Source organism: Cyrtonyx montezumae, unplaced genomic scaffold, assembly GCF_038088225.1.
Source record: "Cyrtonyx montezumae isolate F1298 unplaced genomic scaffold, pur_monq_1.0 scaffold_4, whole genome shotgun sequence".
In the NCBI taxonomy this organism is placed as follows: Eukaryota; Metazoa; Chordata; class Aves; order Galliformes; family Odontophoridae; genus Cyrtonyx; species Cyrtonyx montezumae.
In genome coordinates, this window is record NW_027072045.1 from 17,677,046 (window position 1) to 17,703,032 (window position 25,987).

Below are 25,987 nucleotides of genomic sequence, written 5' to 3' on the forward strand. Positions count from 1 at the left end.
ACCCATTCTACAAAAAAAAATTATTTAAAGTATGACACACACATTTCAGAGGTGAAGACAACCACAAAAGAAAGCAAATAGTTTTGGTGTGCACCTTATGAATTTTTTAAATTCAAAATAGGTATCTTCTGCATAAGCATGCAGCAGTCAAACAGCTGTATTACTAGACTGAAGAGTGAACAGCTGAGGTACATGAAAACTCCTTTACTTAAGGAAAGTTCTTATGATTCTGTCTAGCTTTACATAGGGAATCTATTCAATTCAGATGGCAGCAGTAGGACTGCCTTCAGCTCACATATGCAATCTTCTATAACCCTAAGTTTACGTTGAGATTTCCAAGTTAAGCTACTACTAAAATATTACCATCTGAGACTTTGAACATCCAGCATCTTTCTACAGTCTAATCACGGCCATAGTGATACAAACTCAATACCATCTCTTGTTCTTCTCCTCAGCATCCAGCTGCATACACAAAGCTGTCCAGTATTTTCATCCCCATCTCTTCCCATAAAGCTGTATCATATCCATTCCTATTCATTCACCCCTTCAAACCTACACAGCTCTCCCAGTCACCTTTAATTCAGGGGACTCACACAGAGAAAAAATCCCATCATTTACACAGAATATTTTTTAGAAAGCTCTTCACATGAACTTGCACATTTATTTGCTAGTCTTTTGACAGTGGCTTGAAGCATTTGCACCTGCATTCTTTTTTCCTTCTGTGTAGATTTCTGTAGTACCACCAGGAATCGGAACACCAACAATTTCTTCTCCACTAAGAATCTACAATGCATTCTACTTCATTTTTTTAGATAGTCAGTGAACATCGTGGAGGGAGGTGGTATGTGTGTGTAGTAAGTATCTGTCACACAGCTCAGATCAAATGAATTATAAAGCCATCACATGATTTCTAGGAGTTGCTGTCTGTATAAATAACTGTGCTGAATATGTATTAAAAGACAAAAAACCAGATATGAATGAAGGGCGGGCATGCTTCTACTTACCAGATCATTGGCTTGATCTATTGTAAATACACTGCAGTTTATTCTATTTCCAATGTCAATGTGCGCATCAGCTAACAATGAAATAAGCTGTTTACATTCATTCTGCATTCGTGTAAAAGGAACAGCGATTTCATCGTAATAGAGGTGTTCAGAAAGCACCCCAAGTAAACAAGGTTGCACACAAATTGCCACAGTTCTACACTCCTGTAAAAGAAAAGACAAGACAGAGAACTTGTATTTTTGAGCCATAAAGATTTCTGCTGTTCAGTTTTGAGCAATAAACAACAGAATCAAAACACAGAAATTAAGGTACCAGAGAGCCCATCAACATTTTCAACTTGAAATATTAAAGATTATGAACAAAACGTTCAGTCTGCCATTAAGAACTGGAATGACAGTGGAGCACAGGGAAGACATTTATGTTAAAAGGAAAGTTGACACAGATAACATGTATCTTGAATAGATTAACTTGAAGAAGAAATATGAACGTATTTACAGATTCACAGTTCTGACAGTTGGCATTTAGCTACTTGAGTAGCCTAATTTATTCCTCCACTGTCTAGCTATCAAGATTTTGGTATTTTAGCTTATCTACTGAAATTCAAGCTGAAATAGCAGGTGATGAGCTATGGACTAAGTTAGTAAGTCAAATTTATTTTTGCTGCAGAAACATCCTACCTTTTGCAAGGCTGCCCACTCACAGATCACTAACGCAACACTAATCCTCTGCAAGGCAGATTTAGAATTCAAGTGGAAGAGCAGTAGCTGAGCTAGTGATTCAGCTGGCTTTATTTCTTGAGTAACAGTATTTACACCTGGGTCACAAATACAGCAACAAAGTGCTCCCAACAACCTGGCAAAAGGAGAAAGAATGTTTGCTTCAATGTTATGATCACCTGTCAATTAATAATTCAAACTGATGATGACAAAGCAGTTACATAATTAGATTTTAGCAGAAATACTGTAACAAAAAAGACAAGTTGCTTGTAAACATTTTTTCGGTCTTCCATTTAACTGACTTTGCTGCCATCATCCGAGCTCGCATGACAACGTAATCCCTGGTTGCTGGATCTTCTGCAATGCTGTCTGCCCCAGCAATATATTCCTGAATCACCTCCTTGTTCTGGGTTTGACCTTGACGCAGTTTAGCACCTGCCTTTTCCTATGGAATGAAGTTGGGAGAGGTTTAAAATAAATGTGTTTGTAATACAAAAGATCCACTCACGTTCTGTAACATTTCCAGTAACCATCATTCCCTGAAACAATTGGACTAACTCGAAATGTTTCTTGGATAGGACTCCTGAAAGCAGTTAACCATTCTAAGTCACCTCTCCAGTAATGTTCTGTGGATCAATTAAATGAAAGATATGGTTCCTTCATTTGAATATTAACATTAATCCTCAACACATAGTTGAAAAACTTCGTTTTCTGTGAACACAAAGGAAAACTGAAGACTCTTTCAGAATCTTCTTCAAAAATAAACTAATGCTTTCAGAACTGATGCTAGGCTGCAGACAGATTTTGAGGAAATCACTAAGTATATAAAACCTCAAATACTTGTGAAATACAAGATGCACACTGAGCATACTGCATGACAGTACTCTGAATTCCAGTGGATAACTTGAGAAGAACTATTTTTCTTCTACAGAAACGAGGTCTACAAGATAAGTAATATTTACCATTGTGAAACAACACCACACTTTTGCTAAGGGATTTGATTCAGTAGTTGGGTAGGGATAGCGATAGGAGGATGGTTGGACTAGATGATCTTGTAGGTCCTTTCCAACTTTCCAGTGCTATGAACCACTCCCCTCTAACACTTTCAGAACGCGTCTATTACTATACCAGCTAATTACTTTCCTAGTTTCCCCAAAACACTTACCAAAGTCATATTTCACTTACTTTTGATCTGGTTTTTACTTCTAGCAACATGTTTAAATCAATTGGCAAATGAGATGGCTGCATCATTAAGCAGAGCCAAGCTCCCATCCATGGACAAGCAGCTGCAACCACATACTGTACAGATGCTTTGTTTAACAGTTCCAGCCATACCTGGAGAAAATAAAGGGTAAATCATGACCAATTTCTATGTATTTTTACATAAAATCACATGTGCTGATGAAAACACAGAAACAATCCTGTTTCCTTTTAGCCTTTATTAAAGCATGACAAGGCAGACTACAAAATATGCAACACAAATTATTCTTTACTGGCACCAAAGCACAGAGGACATGAAGAGATGAATACACCAACAGTATACATCTAACTCACAAATACCTTATGAATAAGATCCAGAATTTCTTGGTTGCTTTCTAGAATACAGAACTGAAATATATGTCTCAGCATGTCTTGTAGAATTGGAGTCAGCCATGTTGAAGAGCTCTGAAACAAGAATTATCATGATTGAGAAGATTTCATTCTACATCTTAACAGAATGCTAGTAACTCTAATTCTTACCTGGTCTTGTGTAGAGAGCAGTGTGAATAATGTTTCCAGTGCTGCTTTTCGTACAGAAGATATAGTATGATGCAAGAACGGCCACACACGTGGGACCAACACTGTGAGCGACTGCTGAATACTAGTACACGATGGAGAGGCAGTGAGAAAACACAGATAGATTAATTTCATTTTATCCAGAAGAAAGAGGTTCGTTTTTTTTTGTTTTTTAAGGGAGAAGCATTATTACATATATTGGGTGATTTTAAGTGAAAGATCACATTACTACAACTTAAAGTTTAAATAATTTGAGCCAGCATCACTATTTTTCATGAAAATACTGTTGTTTTTTTCTTATACTGTGAAGCACCAGTTAAGATCCAAGCTTTTTTTTTTTATTATACACAAACTTGTACATCAACTGATGCTACATAATGAATTACAGATGGGGTATGGTGACAGAACTTTGTTCCTTGTTTTGTATTTGTGCTAAAACCAGCTTTGGCAGTAACTATCACTTAGGATGTGAAAGGCAAGGTGTGTGAAGTGTAGCAGCTGTGAGTTTACCCTGTGTACAATGGAAAAACATGCTAACATGCAATTCCTTTGCTTCGAAAATCCTGAACAGATGGAAGCTCAACACTATCTTCAAATTTAAAAAAGGATTTGTTTTCCTGTTCTAAAAAGCTAACAGTTACTGCTTTTACCAATTACAAACTGCTATTCTGAAAAAAAAAAAAAAAAAAGGCTTCTCAATGTGAAGAGTTAGTAATGAAGGAAGGAACTTGTCTTTGCAAAACCGGCAAATGTTGTTCACAGTCATACATGACATTTAACATCACTCAACTGCTTTCTTCAGTGAATGTTCCAATAACTTTATATGGCAATTTTTTTCTCCTCTTTTCATTCTGGAACAGAAATCAAGTTTACCCACTGCTTTATCTACCTTCATCAGTCACAGAGTGACTGGTTGCACTATTGATGCGTGTTTTCATGTTAACAGCTTTCTTTTCAGCTGTTTCAATAGTCAAGTTTTATATGCAATAGTAATGTTATAATGTGCAGGTGTTTTAATGCAAATAGTTTGCTCACTTGTTTGGAAATTATCAACAAAGAACAGATAAGAAATTTGGTAATCCTTTCCACAAACAAGTGTGGCTAATATGCTTCACAAGCAGTGGAGTTTAAAACAGAAAAGCAAAAGACACATATAAGCAACATCTACTATTTTTTAATTATTTTGGTGTCCATTAGTAATGAAATGCTAACCTTCCCTTTGAGGAAAAGCAAGAGTAAAATGAAGATACCGATTTAAACTATTATTTAAACTTAAATCTCCTTGGCACGTGATCTGAGAGCAATTTTTATTATTCCACTCTGAAAATAACTTGATATTTATATTGAATACTGAATCAATATGAATTAAAAGGTTACCTGCATTTGCGGACCTGAGGATAAGTCAGAAGAGAAGAAAGAAGGATCATGATACTGTTTGTGGAAGCCGTCAAGTCATCCAACTCGAGGAGTGCATCCCATAAGGTATTAAGAATAAAAGGTACCTAGGACAAACAAGCAGAAAAGTTTATTAATAGACAAAAAGAGAAGAAAAAGATTCAGCTGCTAACTGTTATGTATCATTTTATTTGCTCAGCGAAGCTTTCAATCAGAATTGACAGAAAACAGCTCAGTTACCTTCTGAGACTGAAGGTGGACCAGGCTTTCCACTACTGGTACTAAAGATGCTGCAGCAACAGCTCGGACATCATCATCCAGATCTTGGAGACCTTCAACTACTGCAGGCAACACTTTAGGCAATAATGTATTGATCATGTCCTGCCAAAAGGAGCAAAAGCACATCACACCAAACAACTAAAAAATGCTTGTTAAATAACAAGAAGCTACAAGTTCAATAACGTAATCTAAATATCAGAAGGTACCATTCATTTGAACTTTAATTTAGCTCAGTTTTTGAACGAACAGGAACCCCGTGTTTGCAGAATAGTAACATGAACTAAACCTCTTGTAGCACAGCTCTGTAAACCTCAGACATGAAAGGATCAAAGCTAAAAAGGCACAGCCTCTACAATTTGTTTTGTGCAAGTAACTGTTAGCGAGGTTACAATCATACAACTACACTGACAAACACCTGCTGATTTCTGCAGCCTGGATAATAAGGCTACAGTCGTACATCTTAACCATGTAAGATGCAGTGAAGCAAGTTTGGTTTTGTCATAAGTACTCGCTGTTCCACTGCATTCTCATCTTGGAGCAGAGCTTTCTGCTCCAAAGCTCTCTACAATTGTCATGAGAGTTATTACCTGACGCACTGCCAAAGCATATTTTATTCCTAGGAGTCCACCATGTCTCACTTCCCATTGCTCCTGTGTAAGCAGCTTCAAGAGAACATCCACAGTTTTATGGACTCCAGTCTCATTCATATGCTTCAGTACCACTCCCAGAGTCTGAGCACAAGTTTCACGTACTGGTGCTACCACCTAGGTGATGGAAGAGGCATTTCATTATGAAATTTGACTTAGAAATAAATTAATGAATAGAATCAGATGAGCAAAACTGTTGTACAAGGTTGAAATATGTATATCTGCTAGTTTGTAATACGCATCTATGAGCAGTTAGAGCAAGCACATGCAGTAGTACTATACAAAGTGTAGCTTATCTGCTGCAGTACCATCTCCCACAGAAGATCTACCCCTTCACTCAGACAACTTACTTCATCTGAAACAAAGTCTCCAAATCTGTCTAACGCAAACACACAAAGAAGTCTAATAACCAAGTCTTCCAGCCACTCCTGATGCTGCTGAATCATCTGTAAAAAGAAAAAATCAACACCTGGTGTGCATTTATTCATAAAAGATTTCTGACATGCTTGTGTTTGCTAATTTTATATTTAAAAAGGTATGACTATGCATGTTTAAACTGACTGAATGCAGTATGTTGCACAATTAATCAAGGAAGAATAGTCAGCACTGATTTGCCTCTGACTTGGCTTATCACAAATATCACAATGGTACACAGTACTTTCATCAAAAGGCTGCAAAGCATCATGTAAAACAGAGAGATGACTTTATTCCTATGCAGCATGCAAAGGTAAAGGTCACTCAGATAATCTATAGTAATGTTCTAGGCAAATTAGTATGTGTTTGAAGAGCATTAAGAAATAAACATGAACTGTGAGATGCAGTGCACTTCTCTGTCAAGTCTCCTCCAGATTTAGGTAATTACATCAAGTTTGTTTTGAGGCTCTGGCATCTTGTTAGAGGCCCAATAGCTTCGCAACTCTGAATCCCAGAGCAGAAACCCCATAAAAGGAACTACTCACTACTCAGACATCATCTTTCTCACTTTTGTCTACTACATTACCATGTCTCTTAAAAATTACCACTTAATAAATGAATCTTTCATCGTACTGTAGGCTTAATATATTATGTCAGTAAATTATAACCTGCAGGTGGAATGCACAGCAGCTTTTGAAGTGCACAGGCTCTTCCCATAAGTAAGGACCTGATGAGATTATCTTATCGCTGCAGAATATGTTCTTGTTACCCTGCAATCTCCAAGGAACAAATACAACATGGAAGCAAGGAGAGACAGCAGCTTCTGCTTTCTCTGTACATAAAGTATACTGAAGTAGATTGATCTACATGTGATATATGTATTTTGTTTTTCTTAGCACTGTCTAAACCACTAAACCACCTCTCCGTGCTGCTTCTACTGCACTATCAATGTGAATAGATTCACTATTAATAATAAACAAATAATTACTGTCAAGAAATTAAAAAGTTTTCCTTTTAAATACACAGGAAGTATGTAAATACTTTTTGCATAACATTTAATCGGTTGAGGTAGTGATTTGATCCAGACTGTTCTGAGTAGAAAGATCCGTTCGTTTGAATTCCCTCAAAATCACCAATCTTCTGCCAAGCTTAAGTATTTTGAGAAGTCAGTTTACCAAATCTAAGAAAGCTAGATATTAAATTCACCTAACTTGAAACTCACCTCTTCTAATGAGCTGTCTCCCATTTTACCACCACTTTTACCGTGAGCTTTGAGTATCTCTCTCAGTCCTGTACCTGCACCATGTCGAACCTAGAAGTGAAATAAAAAGTCAGTTTTAGAAGATTTAGGAACAGAAGATTAAAAAAAAAAAGAAAAAAAAACAAACAGTGCAACTGGTAAAGCCAGGTAATTCAAACTTTTTTTTTCCCTAATAGATATATAAGCAATCCCATAGAGTCAGTGGTACTTCATAGACTTGTAGAATAGGATAGTATTTTATCTAATAAAATTGGATTTGTTGGCTTAGATCAGGGTAGTATTTATTAAATATCTGTCAGTTTATGGACAGAAGCAAATAAGAATTGTTTCTGTTTACTAACGAAGAAAATTCTGTTACAATATTTGCACAAATGCGACCAACGAGACTGTTGGCTGTTGCCATTTAGTTTCACTTTGCAATGTTTTATATAAACACTAGTTTTCAGAGAAATAACAACAATTATAAATATAGTCACCTCATACAAGTCTCAGTAGCTATATAAAACACTGTCAGTTAGCTTCTACATCACTGCAGTTTCTGGCTTTGGGGGAATTGAGTGGCACAAATCCCTGCTAAGGGATTTGATTTAGTAGTTTAGTGGGTAGAGATGGTGATAGGAGGATGGTTGCACTAGATGATCTTGTAGGTCCTTTCCAACCTAATGTACCTATGAACAAGGAGCTGCTCAAAGACTGACCATTTTTACTAAGTTTATAAGCTAAAGGAAAGCAATGCTCTTAGCAGACTTCATATTTCTCATAAACTGAAATTAGATCCTCCATGGATATTTTGGGATCCACAAAACAAATTTCTGACAACTACTATTCAGCTTAGTTTATAAAGCTACCTTGCTTGGCCAAATATGAAAAGTGAACAAATGATATAGGAAAGCAAATTACAGCCATATATATGCGCTCACCAAATAAAGAGTTGAATGCATGTAGGAAGAGGAAATGTTTTGGAGATTACAGAATACCAGCAGAAAGGTGTGCTGTGGCAGTACTTGTTTCTCATACTTTTGATCCCTAACTAGATACAACTGGATAATCAAGAAAAGCCAGCACAGTAGCTGCACAAAGTTACAAAAGCAGAAATTTGAGCCTGGTTTTCATTGAGAGGCCTTTACATAGGTTAGAGTAGAATCTGCTTTGTTATTTTTATAAAGGGCACCTAATGTACTATCAACAAGCATACATATTTCATGACAGTAACAACTAGAGCCAAGTGGCTGGTAGGTTCTCAAAGTTATCTAAGAATTTTACATGAAATATAAACAGAAATACATACGGCTCAGTGGCTGCTGGTGAAATCTGTAAGCCAGTAAAAAACAGCCAGAAAACAGTCTTAAAATCTTAAGTGTTCATTATACACTGATCACTTGTGTATATACTTGTTTATACTAGTTTTTACAAGCCAAAAGAACACTGTAAATTTCTGAAAATAAAGAACGTATCAAGGAAATACCAGTAGTAGGATTCAACACAACAGATTTTAGCTGCCTATAAGCTAGGCAAACAGTCTGAACAAGTCATCCGGACTGCCTATGGACTGGCAAGAATAAGCCAGAGAGTCACTTAAAAACAGGTATTTTGAGCTTAACCTGTTCTTCCGTCGAGGACACATCATAAAAATGAACCTGTACTGATCTACTTTCCTTGTTTCAGATCTACACACCCCATATCAAATGTACTAAGAAAGCTCTGAGAGTACTGCATTCCAGAAAACAAGTGAACTTTGGCTTCCACTGCAAGCAGTCTGCCCTGAAATAGGATGAGGCTTATCAGTTTAGATGCAGTGATGTGCCACATGGATGTAATTAACCTTTTTTCAGGGCCTAAAATACTCATGCTGGCTGTGGATGATCTCTCTCTGTTTTTCCAGGATTGAGGTCAGCATGGGCAGAGCCAACTTGCTATTGGTGAACCTGTGATACAGATAACACCTAAGTACATTACAGTTGGTGCTAACATTTAATCTTTCAAAAGGGTAACTTCCTTTTTACAGAATTGAGGTTAGTTCACAGTAGTTCTTCCCATCTTCTGCTCAAGGAAGAATATCCTTTGTCAGTTACTTCACATTGTTGCCTGGAATTAATATTAAAGTTTCTGGAAAACAGTATAGGGATTGAATAAATGCATGAGACAACTCTGAATTTTGGATGTGGGCAGTCTAGGCAGCCAAATACATGGTTTTGTAGTTGGAATTTAATGTAATTCTTAAAAAGTAAAATTCCTTTTTATAAATGAAGAGGCCAATGATTTATAGCCTATTCACCCTCACAGTGATTTTTCCCCTCTTCTAGATGAGCATTAGACAAACATGCTACTGTTGTCAGTAATGCTTGCAAAGTATTCCTCAAATTCTTGATAAGCCTGTTGTAATTACTTAACGTCACTTTGCTCCGTTTTCTATACCTCCAAAAGTCTCATTTCATTTCCCCTCTAAGTCAGTCTTAAAAAACACTTAAATTCTGTAAAACCAGACTGGTCTCAACTATGTAAATTTATGATTCATGTAATTTTTGCTACCAATCAAAACGCTCAAGTCCTAAACACAGAATTTCTGTTTAAACCCACTTCTTATCTAGCTTATAGCTACACCACAGGTACTGCATGCCTTACCTCCCAGGAAGGGTTAAAGAGATCATTGCACACTTCTTCACAAAAACTCTCCAGAGGCCATTCATTTGCCTAAATTCATAATAAACAGTTAAGTGAGTGATTCTTTAAATTTATGAACTGTCATTGAAAAGCAAAATAGAGAAATCCCAGTTTGAAATTAGATAAAGTCACTGGATCAATTAATCAAGCAATAAGTACTAACTTTTCAAAACACATTCTGCATTACTGAAATTGAGAAGAAGCAATATCTATTAGTCCAAAATTACTTATAAAGATGATGAAATGGCTGTGGAAAAAAAATTACAATGCTAACATTAGGAAGTTCACACGATTATAAAGACAAAGCAGTTGAAAGGCTAGCAACCAGCAGCACCTCAACGTGCAGCTGTCATTAAGCTTTCATAAATGCATTTTCCAATCACTGTATTGCAAGTAAGAATTCAACTACCAAGCTATGTTAGGAGAAACTTATTTTGAGTTTAATTTGGATAAAGTCACTGCAAAATACAGTTCTTTGTAATATTTGTATTCTGGTATAGCATTTCTTACAATTATTCAGCTTTTCATTTCTAAGAGCAAGGTCTTAGAAAAACTTGGCTACTAAATATAGAATCTAATTCTGCATCATGCCTAATTAAAGTAAGGCAAAGATTAAATAAAGCATACATGAATGTTCAGATCAAATTATGTATAGCTTAGCATAATCTTTTATCTAATGTTCTAAATCTAAATGTTTAGCATTTAACCTTTAATTTAGCATTAACTAGCTTAATACCCAGTCCAACACCTGTAATCCACATATTCAGGTTTATCTGGGTCGTAAACTACTACAGGTGGATTACATGTGTTTTCCCCTCAATGCTACCTACAGCTTGAACCCCATTTGCTTCACTACATACTAAGGGAAGTTGTCAGTGATATTCTTTCCTCTCACTCAGAATCCTAAAATGACTTTGTAATTGTAAACATAAAGAAGTTTTATGTTATGTTACTCTGCGAAACAATTGATCATTTTCATCATCAGCAGAACAGTGCATCATACCTCTTCTGAAGCATTCTCTACCAATGATTTTGAGTCTGCGGCAGGCTGGTTGATGACAACATTTGCAACTTTCCTTCTCTTTTCTTCTGGTTCCCCATCAGTGCTATCATTGCTGAGAAGGAACAAATGCAAGTTTATAGACTGAAAGTATGCTTTAGGAAATACAATTACTTCCAGAACTGAAGTCTCAGATACAGTTAAGTGTGGAAAGAATCTGAACAAAGAAGTATAACACTTTCTGAAACATGCAAAATACATATAAAGTTGCAGTTAACAAAATTGAGCCAAGATGACCAACTGACAATCTTTACCAGCCTTACCCAATAAATACAGAAATTCTTCAATAACCCAAAGAAAAACAATTCTGTTTACTGCTCTTTATAAATACAGAAGGTACCATAACATTCACTAAACTCCGGTGGCAAGGAATGTACCATGCATGGGAAAGTCATAACTACTATTTTTGTCTTAATTACTGAATTTTCCTGCACTATTCTCAAGATGTGTTTAATAACAGGGACAAACCAGACATTTTTAACTGCAGCATCCCATTATTTCAAGATTTCTCTAAATCCTGCTTTTTAATAAAGTCTACCAGGAATAAGTACAGCAGCACCTTGTTTCCATCAGTAAAATTAGCATGTAAAAGCTTAAGAGGCAAAGACTGTAGGAAGTTTTTGTCAGATCAATCAAATTACAATTCAAGCCTAACCGAATAAAGAGCAAAATAGTTCACTGTTATACCTCTTCTCGTTAGCTTCCACTGCATCTCTAGATCTTTGCTTTGCAAACAGCTTAGCCATTCTTTTGGCTTTGTTCTTTTGTCTGCTGCTCATACCAGCTCTAAATTCTGAGTCAATTAACTCAGCAGCCTGAAGAGTCTGAAAGAGAATCCATTCATTGTCAGCTCTTCTTACAACAAAGGTCCTGAAAAATTCCCAAACCCACATTGTTCTCAACTTCCCCAAGTCCCCATTAACCGAAACTCAGAGCAGCAGTATGACATCAAAATAACACTAATATGGAAATATGGGGCTTAAGGGTTCAAGAAGCTAACGCGTACCATATTAGAAGTTGATCGTGTTTAAAATATAAAAAAATATAACTGCAGAAGCAGAAATAAAGCAAACCCATTGCATTATTCTTTGCAGTGCAACAGCCCGCGGTTTTACCTACAGGTTGTTTGTTTACTAGTGAAACTGAAGAAGGAGAATAGTCCAGATCTTCATCATTAAACAGATCTTCCGTATTCATCCCAATTGCAGCACCCATATCTAAGCCAAGCTTCTTCTGTAACAGTTTCCTCTGTCGTGCTATCCGCTCTTTAGGATCAATTTCACCTTTAAAAAGATTTTCAGAAAGGCAGATGTGCCAGATTTCCAACCAGTAAAAACAGAAGTCATAGAACTAATCTGAATTGTTTTTAGGTAATATATAAATCAAATATTTTAAACCCAATCATATTGATTCTTAGGAGCTTTCTGGTGTTGAAGCTATAGAACTACTTCAAGTGATTTTTAAATAGAAAATAGCTCTTAAGTTCATTAAATTACATTTACAGAAGTTAACAAAAAGAAAACAGCTTTTGCAAAAAAAAAAAAAAGAGAGAGAGAAAAGAAAGAAAGTTTTTTAGGAAATATCATGTAGAAAGAAAATAAATCTAGCAACTGATTTGAGACCCTGCACTATGTTCATCAGCACACACATCTCTGTGGAATCAGTTGCCTAAGGTTCTTTTGCTTTTCTGCTTTATTTTGTTTGTTTCTGTAAATTTTTCTTGTTTTCTCCTGAAAGCAATGGAGCCTGAAGTGTAAGCACAATGGTCCGAGGCTGCTGGAGTCTCTTAAATGCCTAATCCTTAAGCTTCACTTGTCAAGCAAGACTCACTTAGAAACTTAACTGAAACTACCTCAAGAACACTGAATCTTAAACAGTCGAATTACTTAACATCTAGAAGTCTGTAGAAACTTGACAAGTAAGTCTGCTTTATATCCATTAATGCTGACTATCTCCTGGAAAAGGAAAGCTGCTACAAAACACAGAAGAGAAAGGAACCATTATAATTTTTCCTATCAGTTAAAAAAGCAGCAACTAAAGCAATTTAAGAATTTAAGTCGTTTTTTAAGATGTTTTATATTCTTTTTCTTTTTTCTTTTCAGTCTCGTCACTATAAGGCAGTGAGATAAATAACACATCTTTAAAAAGCAAAGTGTCCTATTTCATCTGTTTGATTTCTTAACAGATAGGTACACTGCTCAGATCGCAGCATGCACAGGGGAAAAGTGACTGACAGCTCTGCAGCCAGCATGCATTCCTATCTATGCACCATTTCAGGTGGTACAGAAACTGGAACCCGGACAGGAAGCAGAAAAGCACAATAAAAAAAAAATATATATATATATAATAGAATCATAGAATGGTTTGGGCTGGAAGGGCTTTTTAAGATCATATAGTTCCAACCCCCCGTTCCAGGCAGGGACACCTCCCTCAAGACCAGGTTGCTCAAAGCCCCTTGCAGCCTGGCCCTGAACGCTTCCAGAGAAGAAGGCATTCACAACCTTGCTGGGCAACATATCACACATCTTTAAAATACTTTTATGCCACTTTACAGATGTAAACCAATGCTCAGCTAGAAAGATGAAGAAAGCTGTCTGACAATTCATAGAATCATAGGTGTTGGAAGGGACCTCAAGAGATCATTGAGTTACATATACTTATACTGCCACAACAGTACAAATCACAGAAAGACCTGGATCATGCTGTGGTATTTAACAGTTCTCAAGTATGCACTGAATACTTCTAATATTTGACCTTCTGACCTTGACAGTTTTTTGTGCAGTCTCTCCCACATTTCAAACCTTAATGCTTTTCCAATTAGTCACATCCTACAAGCTATACTGAGGGCACTGTTTTAATGAGGAACAAGTGATCATATCTTCTGAAGCTCAAAAAAAAAAACCAACAAAAAAAAAACAACAACAAAAAAAAACCCCAAACAAACCCTAAAAACAAAACCAAAAAACCACTACAGAAATTCTAGCAATCCACTCTCCTCTCCCCCTACATGTACACTAATTCTAGTAAGAGAAAACACAAAACACACACTCTATAAAACCCCTCCAATTCAAGACAGAGTCAAGAAGGAGGGTACAAACCAGTTATGTTAGAACAGATTTTCTTCCATGTATTTCCCTAGCATTCTGAGAAACCATGGATGTCGAGACTTAAAACACTGCTCCAACAAACCTTTTCAGACCAAAGTTTTCTAGCCTGCAAGTAGAATATAAGAGATATACCTGATTTATCATCCTGGACTTCAAATTCTGCACCAGCAGATCCAAGGAGAGATGCACCATGTTTTAACAAGCGACATATATCAAATCTGTCAAAACGCAACCGATCTGATGAAGGTGAATCCTCCATGGGACTTTCTGATCCCGGTTCTAAACAAACATTGAAAATATTAAGAAAAATGTGATGAAAATCGTGCTCAAAATTTTGGCAGAAATAAAATTATGGTCAGAGAGGAAGAAATAGTTTCACTCCCCAGAAGAATTATCAATTTTCATTCACAAAACATAAAGACTCCATTTCATAAAAACAAATCTTTCTTTCTCCCTCAGTAAGTTCAGCTTTTTAAAACTTTGGACACTGACACACAGGGTCTTCTACAGACACAAAAGGCCACTTTCAGTTTGAGCTGCACATCGCTCATGCATAGTTCAAACGTGCATTATGCCAACTCTGCTTCACAGAACCAACAGCCAGGCATCCCTGATAAGGGAGCAGGAGAGCAGATGAGCTGCAGATACTGTTTGGGTCAACAATGATTAGATGGTTGATCCTCACAAGGTGTCTTATCATTTCCTGGTCATGAATTCACTTCCAAAGTATTCCCTTGCCTCAAGACTTCAGTACTCGTGTGTTTTGTCGCTTCTAGTCATGCATAGCTTAACATCCATTCCTGCACAGGCTGGTGTGCTCACATACAAATACCACTACTGCCTACAAGAAATACAGCTCTTATTTTGTCAATTTGTCTCACGCTTACTTATGAAAGTTTGTTCATTTACAGTAGAATGAATCTAATTGCATATTGAACATGGTACAAAATGAGTAAGTAATACCTACATTTCTTCAGACCTGAAGAAGGATAACGTTTCATTATGCATATACATGGCAGAGTCTATAAATAAAGCTACTAAGTATATACAAATATACTGGGAAAGAGTCAGCATAGCTCCTGAAAAAACCCTCTCATTAACGTGATTACCAACATCCTTAAAGAGCTCCAAAATGCAGATAGAGGAGATCTATTAAAAGAATTCAAAACCCTTTGGCAAGATTTCGTACTGAAAGTTGAAGGAACTAAGTTCCTACAGAATTGGAGAAAGCCTTCCTTTTACACCTGGTTAAAGACATTAAAGCTGTGAATGTTGGAATCAATTCTGTACATCTTCAACAACGGGAAATAGATTTCACTATGCACTATTCTCCCATCATGAACGTGACACTAAGCAGTTCTGGGTAACCAAATGCCACAGTGGTACTATGAAATCCAAGAAGGACTCTTAAGAACAACATGATGGCAAATAAAGTGCAACACTGAGAATTTAAGCTGTGGCAGCACAACGTTGATGTGAGAACTAGCAGTTAACAGTGAATGAAGATTATGGAGGCACTTCAGTTAGATTTCTGTAGTTACCAGCTTATTAGGCAGCAACAGAATAGCCAACTGGGTACTGGGCTTCATCACGAAGGACAAAGTGCATCATTTTGCCACCACACAGAAATACCAGTACTCTTAAGAGCTGTAAGTACATTACAGGCAGGTATGTGTATCTCAAGGAGGACACAGGTAAGAAAAAGAACTGAAAATTACAAATAAAACTGTCCAAAAGATAGAGCAGTTGTCTTTTGAGGAGAAACTGAAGAGGTGGCAACTTTTCAAGCTGAAGAGGAAAAAACTGTTGAAGGGGTGCAAATATAGCAAATGTTCATAAAAATAGCAAAGGCAGTGAATAAGGCAGGTGCAGAAACTGCTTAGCAGATTCTGTAGTAATGGAACAAGGAAGCACTGAATGCAGCTAATATGAAAGCACCTCAGAGCAGATAAGAGTTTTGTTACAACAGAAGCAGCCTCCCTAACACAACAACTCCAGATGCAAAGTGAGCACAAACAGACGGTAGCAAGCTGCCACGTCACCTCTCAGAAAGGTGCTTTCAGAAACTGCAAAATATGACAGAATTGTCTGGTTAAAAGTTTTGCTGTTTCATCAGTTGTTATTCCTCTTAATTACATAGGGTAAAGCGTTTTGAGTGTACAGAGCATAAGCATGTGAATCTTACAAGAAGCAAAGGTCATGAACAGTGTTGTAACTGAATATGAACATCTCGAGCCAGAGAGAAAATATAAGAGCCAAACATAAAATTAAAATAAAATAGAAAGAGAAAAGAGCCAAACAAAATAAAAAAGCAAGCTCATTTTTAACAGAATGGCACAGCTGCCTTGAGAATTTTTATATAACAGTCAGTTTGCATCGGATAAACAATGTACTACTCCGCATAATTCATTTAAGAATCACCTTGCTTTGATCTTGGAGTTGGATTCCACTCAGGTACATTTTTCACTATTGCTTCAACAGCCTGGCCAGCTGCAATACGGGTATCCCAGTTTGTACTTCTTAAATACACTAACACCTTTGAAGAGAAATTAACAAATTAAGTTTTGTTTAAAAAATATACTTTTAGAGCATCTACCAGTCATTATGCTCTGGATAACACTGCTATGGATAAAGACAAGATTTAAAACAATTAAAACAAAGGGTAAAAAAAAAAAACGACAAACCATAAGCAGCCTTCTGTGTATCACTCACACTGCTGGGCAGAACCCCCGGAGGTATAGGCATAGGCAGCCCCGAAGAACTTGCAAGTTGTGTTTAGTTGGATCAGCCAAAGTTAGTTTTGCTTTATACAATGCTTTATTTAGTGTATCTCCAGGTACCAAACAAGGATTGAAACTTTTCTTTCTAAAAGGAAGCATTCCAATAGGAACAATAGACTTCAAATTTTACCCAAGAAAGTGGCCAAGATGGATCACTAGCAGCAACGTATGCTCCACTAAACTCATTTCCCTTCATGCCTCAAATCTGGAAAAACTATTTCTTTCACTGAAGGTGGTTTGATATTCGTGATTCCCTGACTGTTGGTATCATAAATTGTGGTGAGAGCACCTGTTCAATAAAAGCAGAACCGAGACCACTCAGCCACCTCCAGCTGTCAGATACAAAACTATTTTTGGTGTTTTTACTGGACTTGGCCAGACTACAGTCTCAAATTAATGGAAACCTCTTTCCATTTTCCAGCCTTTTTAAAGACACACAGCTTCCTACACTTTCAATCCTGTAGCACAAGAGAAACAATCTTTAAAAGTGGGAGCAAAATATTTAAAAGGTACTTGAGATTCGGATTACCTACCGAAGAAAATATGAAATTTCAGCAAACACTGAATACCAACGTTATATACAAAGTGAAACCTGACTTGAGTAACACTCTCAGAGGCTACCAAACAGCATGCTTTTAAAGACCCAGTCTCCAGATTATTTTCTTCCTTTTTTCACAGAGCTCTACCAAGGTTCTATACTTTCAGCTGCTTCTATCCACAGAAACCACATTCCAGAAAACTCCTTCTATTATCACTAGTTTAGTCCTGATAGCAGTACCAAAAAAAAAAAAAAAAAAGGCCAAGATCCTTACTTTAGATAAGAGATTGTTCAGTTCATGAGGATGCAGTTTCACTACTTCCCCGAGTTGCTGTGCAGCTGCTTTTCTTGTTACTGGTGTTGTACCGGTGTCCAGTAAAATAAAGAGACGATCAAGCCTGAACGATTGACAAGAAACGAAAACGTTACACTATTCATAGTTCAGTTGGCCATTTCTATTTATATTCCCCCAGATTTTCCAGTTTATCTAACACAAATAGAAGAAATGTTTGCCAGCCAACTGACAGACAAATGTACTTATTCCTAATAGTAACTGTTGTTGTTCCAAAAGCGTAGGTAATCTCATATGCAAAAAATAAAAATAATAGATGGAGAAGCTTTTAGAAACTTTAGTTCTAAAAAATCTGCAACGTTCAAGAAGTTGAAATAGGTGCTTTTTTTCTGGGACAGAACATTTTTAATTTTGAAAGCCAAGTATTGTTAGATTGTAAGATATCTTCAACAAATTCAGGCAGAGAAAGTGAAGGGCTCAATTATTCACACTGTGAATTATTTATTTTGAAGCCTCACAATCTACAGTCATACTCTGATTTTCCAGAATACCTGACATTTTTACTTCTCACTTGTAGCACACGAGTCAGAAATAACACATCCTTGGGAACTTCAGTATTTTCTGGTACTTTTCCTTTAATATGCTTGACAGTAATAACCCAACCTGATTTACAATGATCTGTATTATTCACTGCCAAACATGCTACCTTGCAGAGGAGCCACAGCTTGCTTGTGCTCTCATGCTTATATTCACCTTCTTGGTCTTCAGCATTCCGTGCTCAAGAACTCTGCCATTTAGTCCCACCCACTTGTTCAACTATCAGAGTATCTTTTTTCATCTCGACATTCAAGCAGAACGTGCAAACTTAGACCACTTCCTCAGCAAAGAACTCTTCACGTCTCAGAAGAGGAGGAAATGACTGACTGCCTACCCTCAGAAAAGCTCAAGCTTAATTTGTTTTAGCTATAAAACCAGACATTCACTCCTAAACCCCACAGCTTTTATGGCTGTATCACCTTTTTAACTGCAGCAGACTAGGTTTGTAACCTGTGATTTTAAAATGTAGTAAGGCATATGGAAGTTGCAAGCAGACAGCTACATCTCATCAACAGGACAGCAATGATATGTGAACCTCTCCAAACTCATGCGGCATGAGCTCTTTAGAAAGGAGGTAGACATCCTTTTCCTCTCCACTGAGAAATCTGAAATTTTTCTTATCACTGATTAAATGTATCAGCAAGAAAGAACTTGGAACAGAAATTCAAAGTCATTATTAACATTATCACATTAAAATATCTTTTTCTTCTAAGAAATACAGCGTCAGCTTTTACACTGACACAGAACTCGTCAAAAATGTTACTGACATGGAGAAATCAGCCCTAGTGCTTAGGAACCGACACCTAGTAGCATCTGGGACACCTCTAAATGGGTCACACAGGGTTAGCAGGGAAGATGTAGGGGGACCCACTCTGAAATGGCAAGAATACACTGACAGTAGACATCAAGATAAGGCAAGTGAATCCTCCCCACAGAAATACTCCAAGTAATTAAAAGCAAGAACTTTTCATTAGAACACAGTAGATTTGATAAAAGTTGAAATCCTACTTCCACAGGATAGAGCCACCCAAGAGACATACTCAAGAATAACCAGTAGGGCTGCAATCAACTGGGAATAGCCATCCCACACTGGACTGGACTCTTCCACTTGCTGGCAGCTACCACACTCCAACAGTTGACTGATCAATCCTAAAGGTAACAGTTTGTAGCAGGAAACCATGGGCAAGAACTCATAACAGTTAACAATCTCATTTGCAATACTATTCACCAGAATAGCAGGTTGGCTGGGATTAGAGATGAATTTCCCCTTTATCAATACTGGCACACAGAATGATTACACGTGCAGGCTCAGTTCAATTAACTGAAGGAGGGTTTTGTGAATAGAACTACAGAGAAACTTTATTACTGACTCTGTATCACTAAATATAACAAGTCTTCTGCCTTTTGAGTCCATCACTGCATCAGACACTACAAACAATAACCACAACAAGAAATGAAGTGTCATCTGCATCAGTACACTGGTCACAGTATTACGTACTGCATACAGAGGCCAATCAAATGCTGAAGTTAAAGGTTTCTTACAGAATATATATTTGATATAACATATGAACCAGCATTAGGCTATAAGTTTTATTTGTTAGCCATTACATACGTGTCTACATCCAAAGTCAGTATATATGACCATTTATATTACAAAAATACCAAGAAAATAACACAGGAAATTGGAAAGCAGTAAAGATATTCAGAACAACATAAGATGTGTATCACTAAGTGACACAGAGAACAGCTTGGTGAGAATTCGTTTTAACTGCTGGAAAGGGTTAGAATTATTATCAGAACTCAATCCTTGGCTTCCACTTTCATGTCAATCTGTTAGGTGTCTGAGAAATTTTACAGCTCTGTCTCATTTGGGCAGTAGTGCACACGGCAACTCTGCTCTCCCCATGATGGCACAGACGCTCTCTCCCACAAACAGCAGCAGATCCACACTGAGCTGTTAGTCCCCACTGCAGGACCGGAGGTTCGCAGGTTTCCCTTTCAGCTGTAACCCCGGTAATTGCACCGGTTTGTGCATCTGCCTATTGTGCTCATTGGGGTGGGAGATGGCATGATGCAAGCTGCAGAAATTCTAAACGAAATACAACTATTCATTTTTCTTTAAGTAGCAATTAATTAAAGCACACTTCTTGTTCAGCTTAGTGCTTGGTTTTCACGCACAAAGTAATGACTTCCAAGTGACCAGAAAATGAAGTTTTTTCTCTAGGAGAATCTGTTCAAAGCTGGAAAGAACACTTCTAAAAGGCACACAGGACCCACAGCAGAAGTCCTGGACGACCTTGTTACCTTGCAATATTTCAGTCCCCTAGTTATGTGCTATTAATCTTCAAATTTTAGATAAGTAATGATACCAATCACAGCAGCCTCATTTGTTATTAGGAAGACACTACCCTACAGTTCAAAAGCTGATACCCATATTTGAGGTCCATTTATTTTCCAGTGGCTTTACTACACCACAGCCTTCTGACTTTTCGTTTTCTTTTGAATTGAAAACTACATTTCAAGTCTGTGTATTTCCAACTACACAGAAATCCAAGCAAACCAAGGCCCTGAAAACTCCAAAAACTAGCACTGCAAGGCCAAGCACAGAACAGCTTGCCACAGCAAGTTGCTAAGCACACCCTTACTTGCTTAGAAAGTGTCTTGAAATTATTCTGAGAGTACTGGTTTTAAGAAGGTACTTTAGGGTAAACTTAAGAGTATATCTTTTTATTTAAAATTGTTTACCCTTAATACATCTTTGCCAGCTTCACACATTTAAAGACCTTTTTTCCCTCCACACCACAATAGCCCTCAAAAGTACGAGTAGCCTTGGTGTTGAAATGATACATGAGCTGCCTTTGAACAAATTAAAGAAACTGGAAAGTTGTATACTGATATTGAAAGGTACTATCAGCATTTCATCATCTACTGAAGCTCAACCACTGAGTAATCCAGGATTGTTGCTGTTCTTCCTCACAAATTGGCAATATTCATTTTTCATCTGAAGTATCTCAAAAGCTTATTCACAAGGCACTGGGTTTATTCATCTCAACTCTGCAGGAACTGAGCTGAAGCAAAACCTTACACTTCCTTTTTTTTCCTTCTCAGTTCCACTGTCAAGATTTTTAATAGTAATGAACATATTACACTAATTCATATATACTTCAAGCCAGGAAAAGGGAGAGAACGTCTGCACAGATTGGCTTGTGTGTGGAAAGAACATCACCCGCTCAAATGTACTTTTGGGGAGGATGGGGTTCATTCATCTTTTCAGCATAAAACTACCGAAGAGATGAGCATATATAAAAAAACCTGTTTCATAACTGTTCTGCTTTAGGTGTATTTTCTAGTGAATCTCAGAACTGTTACACAGAAACAGAACTTCAGTTCATGTAACAGCAGACTGACTAAACAAGCACGTGTATACAGAGAAAGCAGATGAAAAAGTCAGCAACTGTTTTGTCAATGGATCACAAGTAAATGGTATTTTCTGCTTATAAGATGACCTTATCAACAGCAGAACAAGGCCGAAGATTTGCAGTGTTGAGGTATTTCAAAGCATTCCCCAGATTTGCGTAGATCACCCGGACTAAGGTTTTAAGAAAGGCTTCCAATTCACTAAACTGCAGAAACTGAACCCGACTGCAAGAAAAAACACTTGATAATTTGTTTAAAGGACATTAAAACACTCCTCCCTCCTCTCCATTTTTTTTTCCCCTCTAAATGAGGTCTCAATACAGAATTTACCCTACTGAAGTTTTCATGTTAAAGTTCATGTCTGGTATACATCTAGTGAAGTCTACAGTTTTTAAAGGAAGATTACCTTCTCCTTCACTCCCTGCAGCTGTATAATTAAAGTCATTCAACAATGGAATACGGAAAGGTAACTATCTGGAGGAGAACATCTGATCTCCATGAATAAAGGGAGAGAACCTGGAACCACATCCTCTACAGAAACGTGGTTATGAAGTATACTACAAAGAGCTGTTTTGAACACCGTCTGAAAAGGAAGAATTTTAGAAATCCAATTCTGCAACAAAAGGTGAATATAAGAATTGTTGGATTTACAAAAGCAACTGAGGCTGTACCATCAGGAGCATTTGTCAAAAGCTGCCACCTAATGGGCAAGTTTTGCTGCATCTTAAGTCTGAGGTAGAAGGCACACAGTATCACAGCTGAACAGTACAGAAACTTAGAAGTTCCTCAGGAATCATTAAGGTGCTACAGCATTCCAACACGAGTAATTCTTTCATGTGATTTCTATGCGGAATTGAAACAATCTACACCAACTCACAAATATCACAGCACTTTTATTAAAGCTCAACACCTCATGTTCACTGGTGTCACATTTTGATCTTAAGACAATACACTGAAGCAACACAGCATGTGACATTAACGCATCAACTTTTTTAGTACTTCCCAGCGAGGTTTAAGAACGAGCCCTCTTTAAGAACTCAAACCAGAAGTTTGTTTTCATATCAGTCACTGATCAAACAGGCGTTACCTAAATCTTTGCATAGCTCACTACTGCTTTTCACTCAAGTAGCATAGTTTTACAGAAATACAGAGGCACTGTTAGTGGGCTTGGTACTAATCTTTGCAACAGACACAGCCTCAGCATACAAACTTTCCAGTTCCATCTCGGCATTCCAGACAGACCCCGTATCGTACACACCTCAGCACAGTCACTTAAACTGAGTGTCCCTTATCTGATTAAATCGTAACATTAGTGCATTTTACATGACTGCTTACAGTGCTGGATTACATCGTAGCATTGTTACCGCAATCTTTTTCTACTCCCAGGTCCTTAAAGCGTTACAAAAAGTTCCCCAATACATAAAAGCCTGATGAAGACGTGAGTAGAATAAGATAGGGGGATACCTTGAAGAAACTTCTAAGCTCCAACGAACACACCTGCTATTGAAACCTTAAAAGGCATAATGCTACCAAAAAGTTTGATTTGTAATGCATTGGAGTTTTAAGCACACACACCTTTACTCTGCTGCACAGAACTGTAAACTTTTTCGTGTACAGCTTCAGAAACAGAATTTACATTTGTTACAGTTCCTCGGAAGCACAGAGATATTATCAGCATGTGACTTCACTGTAATCTATCACAAGGTTAACGTGGATTTATGTTTCCTTTTAACTGTTCTCTTTGGAAGCTTAACGTGTCCATTTCACACATATAGGGAAAAAAAAAAAAAGATGGCAGGAATTTGGGCTCAGCAGTTTTAACAGAACAGCTCTATTAAGACATGCCTCTGTATCAGGGAGCAACTTCTAGCGCTGGCACACCCCAGCGCACATGTGTGTAAGCAGATACTGCTCCGCATCTTGAGGCTCAGCCAGAACACACTAATCACTTTTCCCCACGAAGCCCCTTTCGTTTACTTTACAGCAGGGGCTCGGAAGGCAGAACGCTTTATCCCCAGGTTTCGAGACTCGGCCGCGCTCTCTCTGCTCTCGCTCGGTTCTACCCCCGCGGAGGCCCGGCCAACGGCAGCACGGCGGGACGAAGGGAAAATAGGGCAGAGCCCCGAGGCTGAAGGACGGGGGGGGGGGGGGGGAGGAAGGGGGAAGACAGACTCCCCCGGCCCAAGAGCACCATGGCGACCGCCCGCCCCGAGCACAATGGCGCGGCCCCACAAGGCCTCCGCAGGCACCGAGAGAAGCATGGACAGCGGGCGGCCCTCCTTAACGCCCCCTTCCCCCCCCCGCGGCCGGGCCACACGGAGCGCCCGGGCGCCCAGGCCTCCTCCTCCCGCCCTTCCCGGCTCCTACCGACCTGGAGACGGCCATGGCCGCCTGGAGCGGCGGGACGGCGGTGCCGCGGCAGGGGGAAAGGCGCGGGGCCTAACCGCGGGCCTCTGGTGCGCCGCGCCCGGCCTCGGCCCCGCCGGGGATCCGCGGGCAGCGGCTGAGCGCGGCTGTGGTCGGTAGCGGGCGGGGGCTCGCTCCGCCCGGGAAGGCGGCGGCAGCGCTGGCGAAAGAGGCGCGCAGCCCTCGGAGCGCGGGTTAAAGCCTCAATTCCCCCATCGCCGGGGCGAAGCCCAATGCCTGGTTTTATACGAGCAGCCATCTTGTATTTATTCCCTTCCTCCATGATAGCCGCTTCCTGATTGGCAAGAGCACCCGGCCGCAGCCAATGGAGAGAGCGCTTCCAAGAGCGGGGAGGGCGGGCGCACGCAGCAGCCGGGCTGAGCGGGGCCGGCCGTGGAGCCCGCGGAGCCGGCGGGGAGCGGGGCGCCGGATCCGGCGGGCAGTGCCATCCGCGCATGGGAGGAGGGAGGAGTGCGGGGGACAGCGCTCCAGTCCCCGTCCCCGAGCAGCGAGAAGAGGCGCGACGAAGTGAAGCACGAGCGTTCCCCCGCCCAGCGCCGGCGCGTCTCCGCCAGCGCGACGGAACAGAACGGCGGGAGCCCGGGGAGCTGACGCTGCGGCCCCCATCGCTGAGGTGCGCCGTCCCTCGGCCTTCACCCCGGCGAAGCGGCGCTACGACGACACCCGCCGGGACTGCAACTCCCGCCGTGCAGCGCGCCCAGCGCCGCGCATGTGCGGCCGGACCGGTACCGCTACCCCGCGGCCGCCTCAGCGCTCTGCGGCGGACGTTCAGACGGCGCTGGGAGCGGGCGGCCGTGACGGGACCCGGCCGGGCCTATCCCGGCCATTCGCTGCGATCACGGCGGCTCTAACCGGCAGTCACGGCGGCCGTCCCGCTGTCCGCCGTGTCCCGGAGGGCCCCGCGCCGTAGCGGCCGCCGATCTCGCCGGGCTGTGCCGTCACCACGGGATCCTGGGGGGATCATTTGAACTAATGAGCACAGGCAGGGACGTAAATAGAGCTGGTGCGCGTCACCTTTCATGTGATGAATTGAGAACGCTGAAACATTGAATATATAGGTATTTCTTTTCCTATGAGTTATTCAAACTTGCACAAGTACATTCATTTGCATAATACCGTAAGGTGAAGACTTCATCTGCAGCCTGCTGAGCCCTCACACAGACACTTGTGCTCATCCCCGGCCTTCCTGAGGAGGGGTTTGCTCTTCTCTGGTAAACTCCCAGTATGGAACCACTGCTCTGAAATGAGCGTATCCCACATAGACACGATTCCGTCTGCATCTTCACCATCTTCGTATAGTTCTGTAATGGAGACACTACGACGTCCTACCTCAAAAGCTGTACTCTGGCACACGGGTCCTGCCCACAGAGTGCTGGGGAGCAGAACAGCCCTCCCTGTCTGTTCCCTCTCCTGTCCTTTAGCGGGAGCCTGGTGGTGATGAGGAAAGGATGCTGAAAGCAGTGACTGCAGAAGTACCAACCACCAGCAACATGAGTCAACAGGAGGCTCCACGTGACAGAATGTGGCCAGAACACAGGCTTCATTTGCCGTGGCTCTGTGTGTTGCAGTCAGTGACCCAGATAAAATCATTTCCCTCTCGTGGAGCTGAGGTAAG

At 39.6% G+C, this 25,987-nt stretch overlaps 1 protein-coding gene across 4 annotated transcripts in view; it reads right to left on the reverse strand.

The window, feature by feature from the left end:
• The window catches only part of BTAF1 (B-TFIID TATA-box binding protein associated factor 1), a 41,724-nt gene extending 16,756 nt beyond the window's left edge, over nucleotides 1-24,968 (reverse strand). Inside the window, exons 1-19 of one of the 4 annotated variants that reach the window (XM_065746710.1) lie at nucleotides 24,317-24,958; nucleotides 17,914-18,037; nucleotides 16,743-16,857; nucleotides 14,454-14,600; nucleotides 12,334-12,497; nucleotides 11,902-12,038; nucleotides 11,158-11,269; nucleotides 10,116-10,184; nucleotides 7,455-7,544; nucleotides 6,169-6,264; nucleotides 5,759-5,935; nucleotides 5,133-5,273; nucleotides 4,875-4,999; nucleotides 3,462-3,582; nucleotides 3,282-3,386; nucleotides 2,907-3,056; nucleotides 2,024-2,166; nucleotides 1,683-1,857; nucleotides 1,005-1,208 (exon numbers count right to left, since the gene is read on the reverse strand). In XM_065746710.1, the coding sequence (XP_065602782.1) occupies nucleotides 1,005-1,208; nucleotides 1,683-1,857; nucleotides 2,024-2,166; nucleotides 2,907-3,056; nucleotides 3,282-3,386; nucleotides 3,462-3,582; nucleotides 4,875-4,999; nucleotides 5,133-5,273; nucleotides 5,759-5,935; nucleotides 6,169-6,264; nucleotides 7,455-7,544; nucleotides 10,116-10,184; nucleotides 11,158-11,269; nucleotides 11,902-12,038; nucleotides 12,334-12,497; nucleotides 14,454-14,600; nucleotides 16,743-16,857; nucleotides 17,914-18,037; nucleotides 24,317-24,330 (2,409 nt within the window). In that variant the 5' untranslated portion in view covers nucleotides 24,331-24,958. Of the gene's footprint in view, nucleotides 1-1,004; nucleotides 1,209-1,682; nucleotides 1,858-2,023; nucleotides 2,167-2,906; nucleotides 3,057-3,281; nucleotides 3,387-3,461; nucleotides 3,583-4,874; nucleotides 5,000-5,132; nucleotides 5,274-5,758; nucleotides 5,936-6,168; nucleotides 6,265-7,454; nucleotides 7,545-10,115; nucleotides 10,185-11,157; nucleotides 11,270-11,901; nucleotides 12,039-12,329; nucleotides 12,498-14,453; nucleotides 14,601-16,742; nucleotides 16,858-17,913; nucleotides 18,038-24,316 lie in introns of those variants that run through there. The other 3 variants (XM_065746713.1, XM_065746711.1, XM_065746712.1) reach the window with 3 other exon arrangements.
• Nucleotides 24,969-25,987: the final 1,019 nt, after the last annotated feature.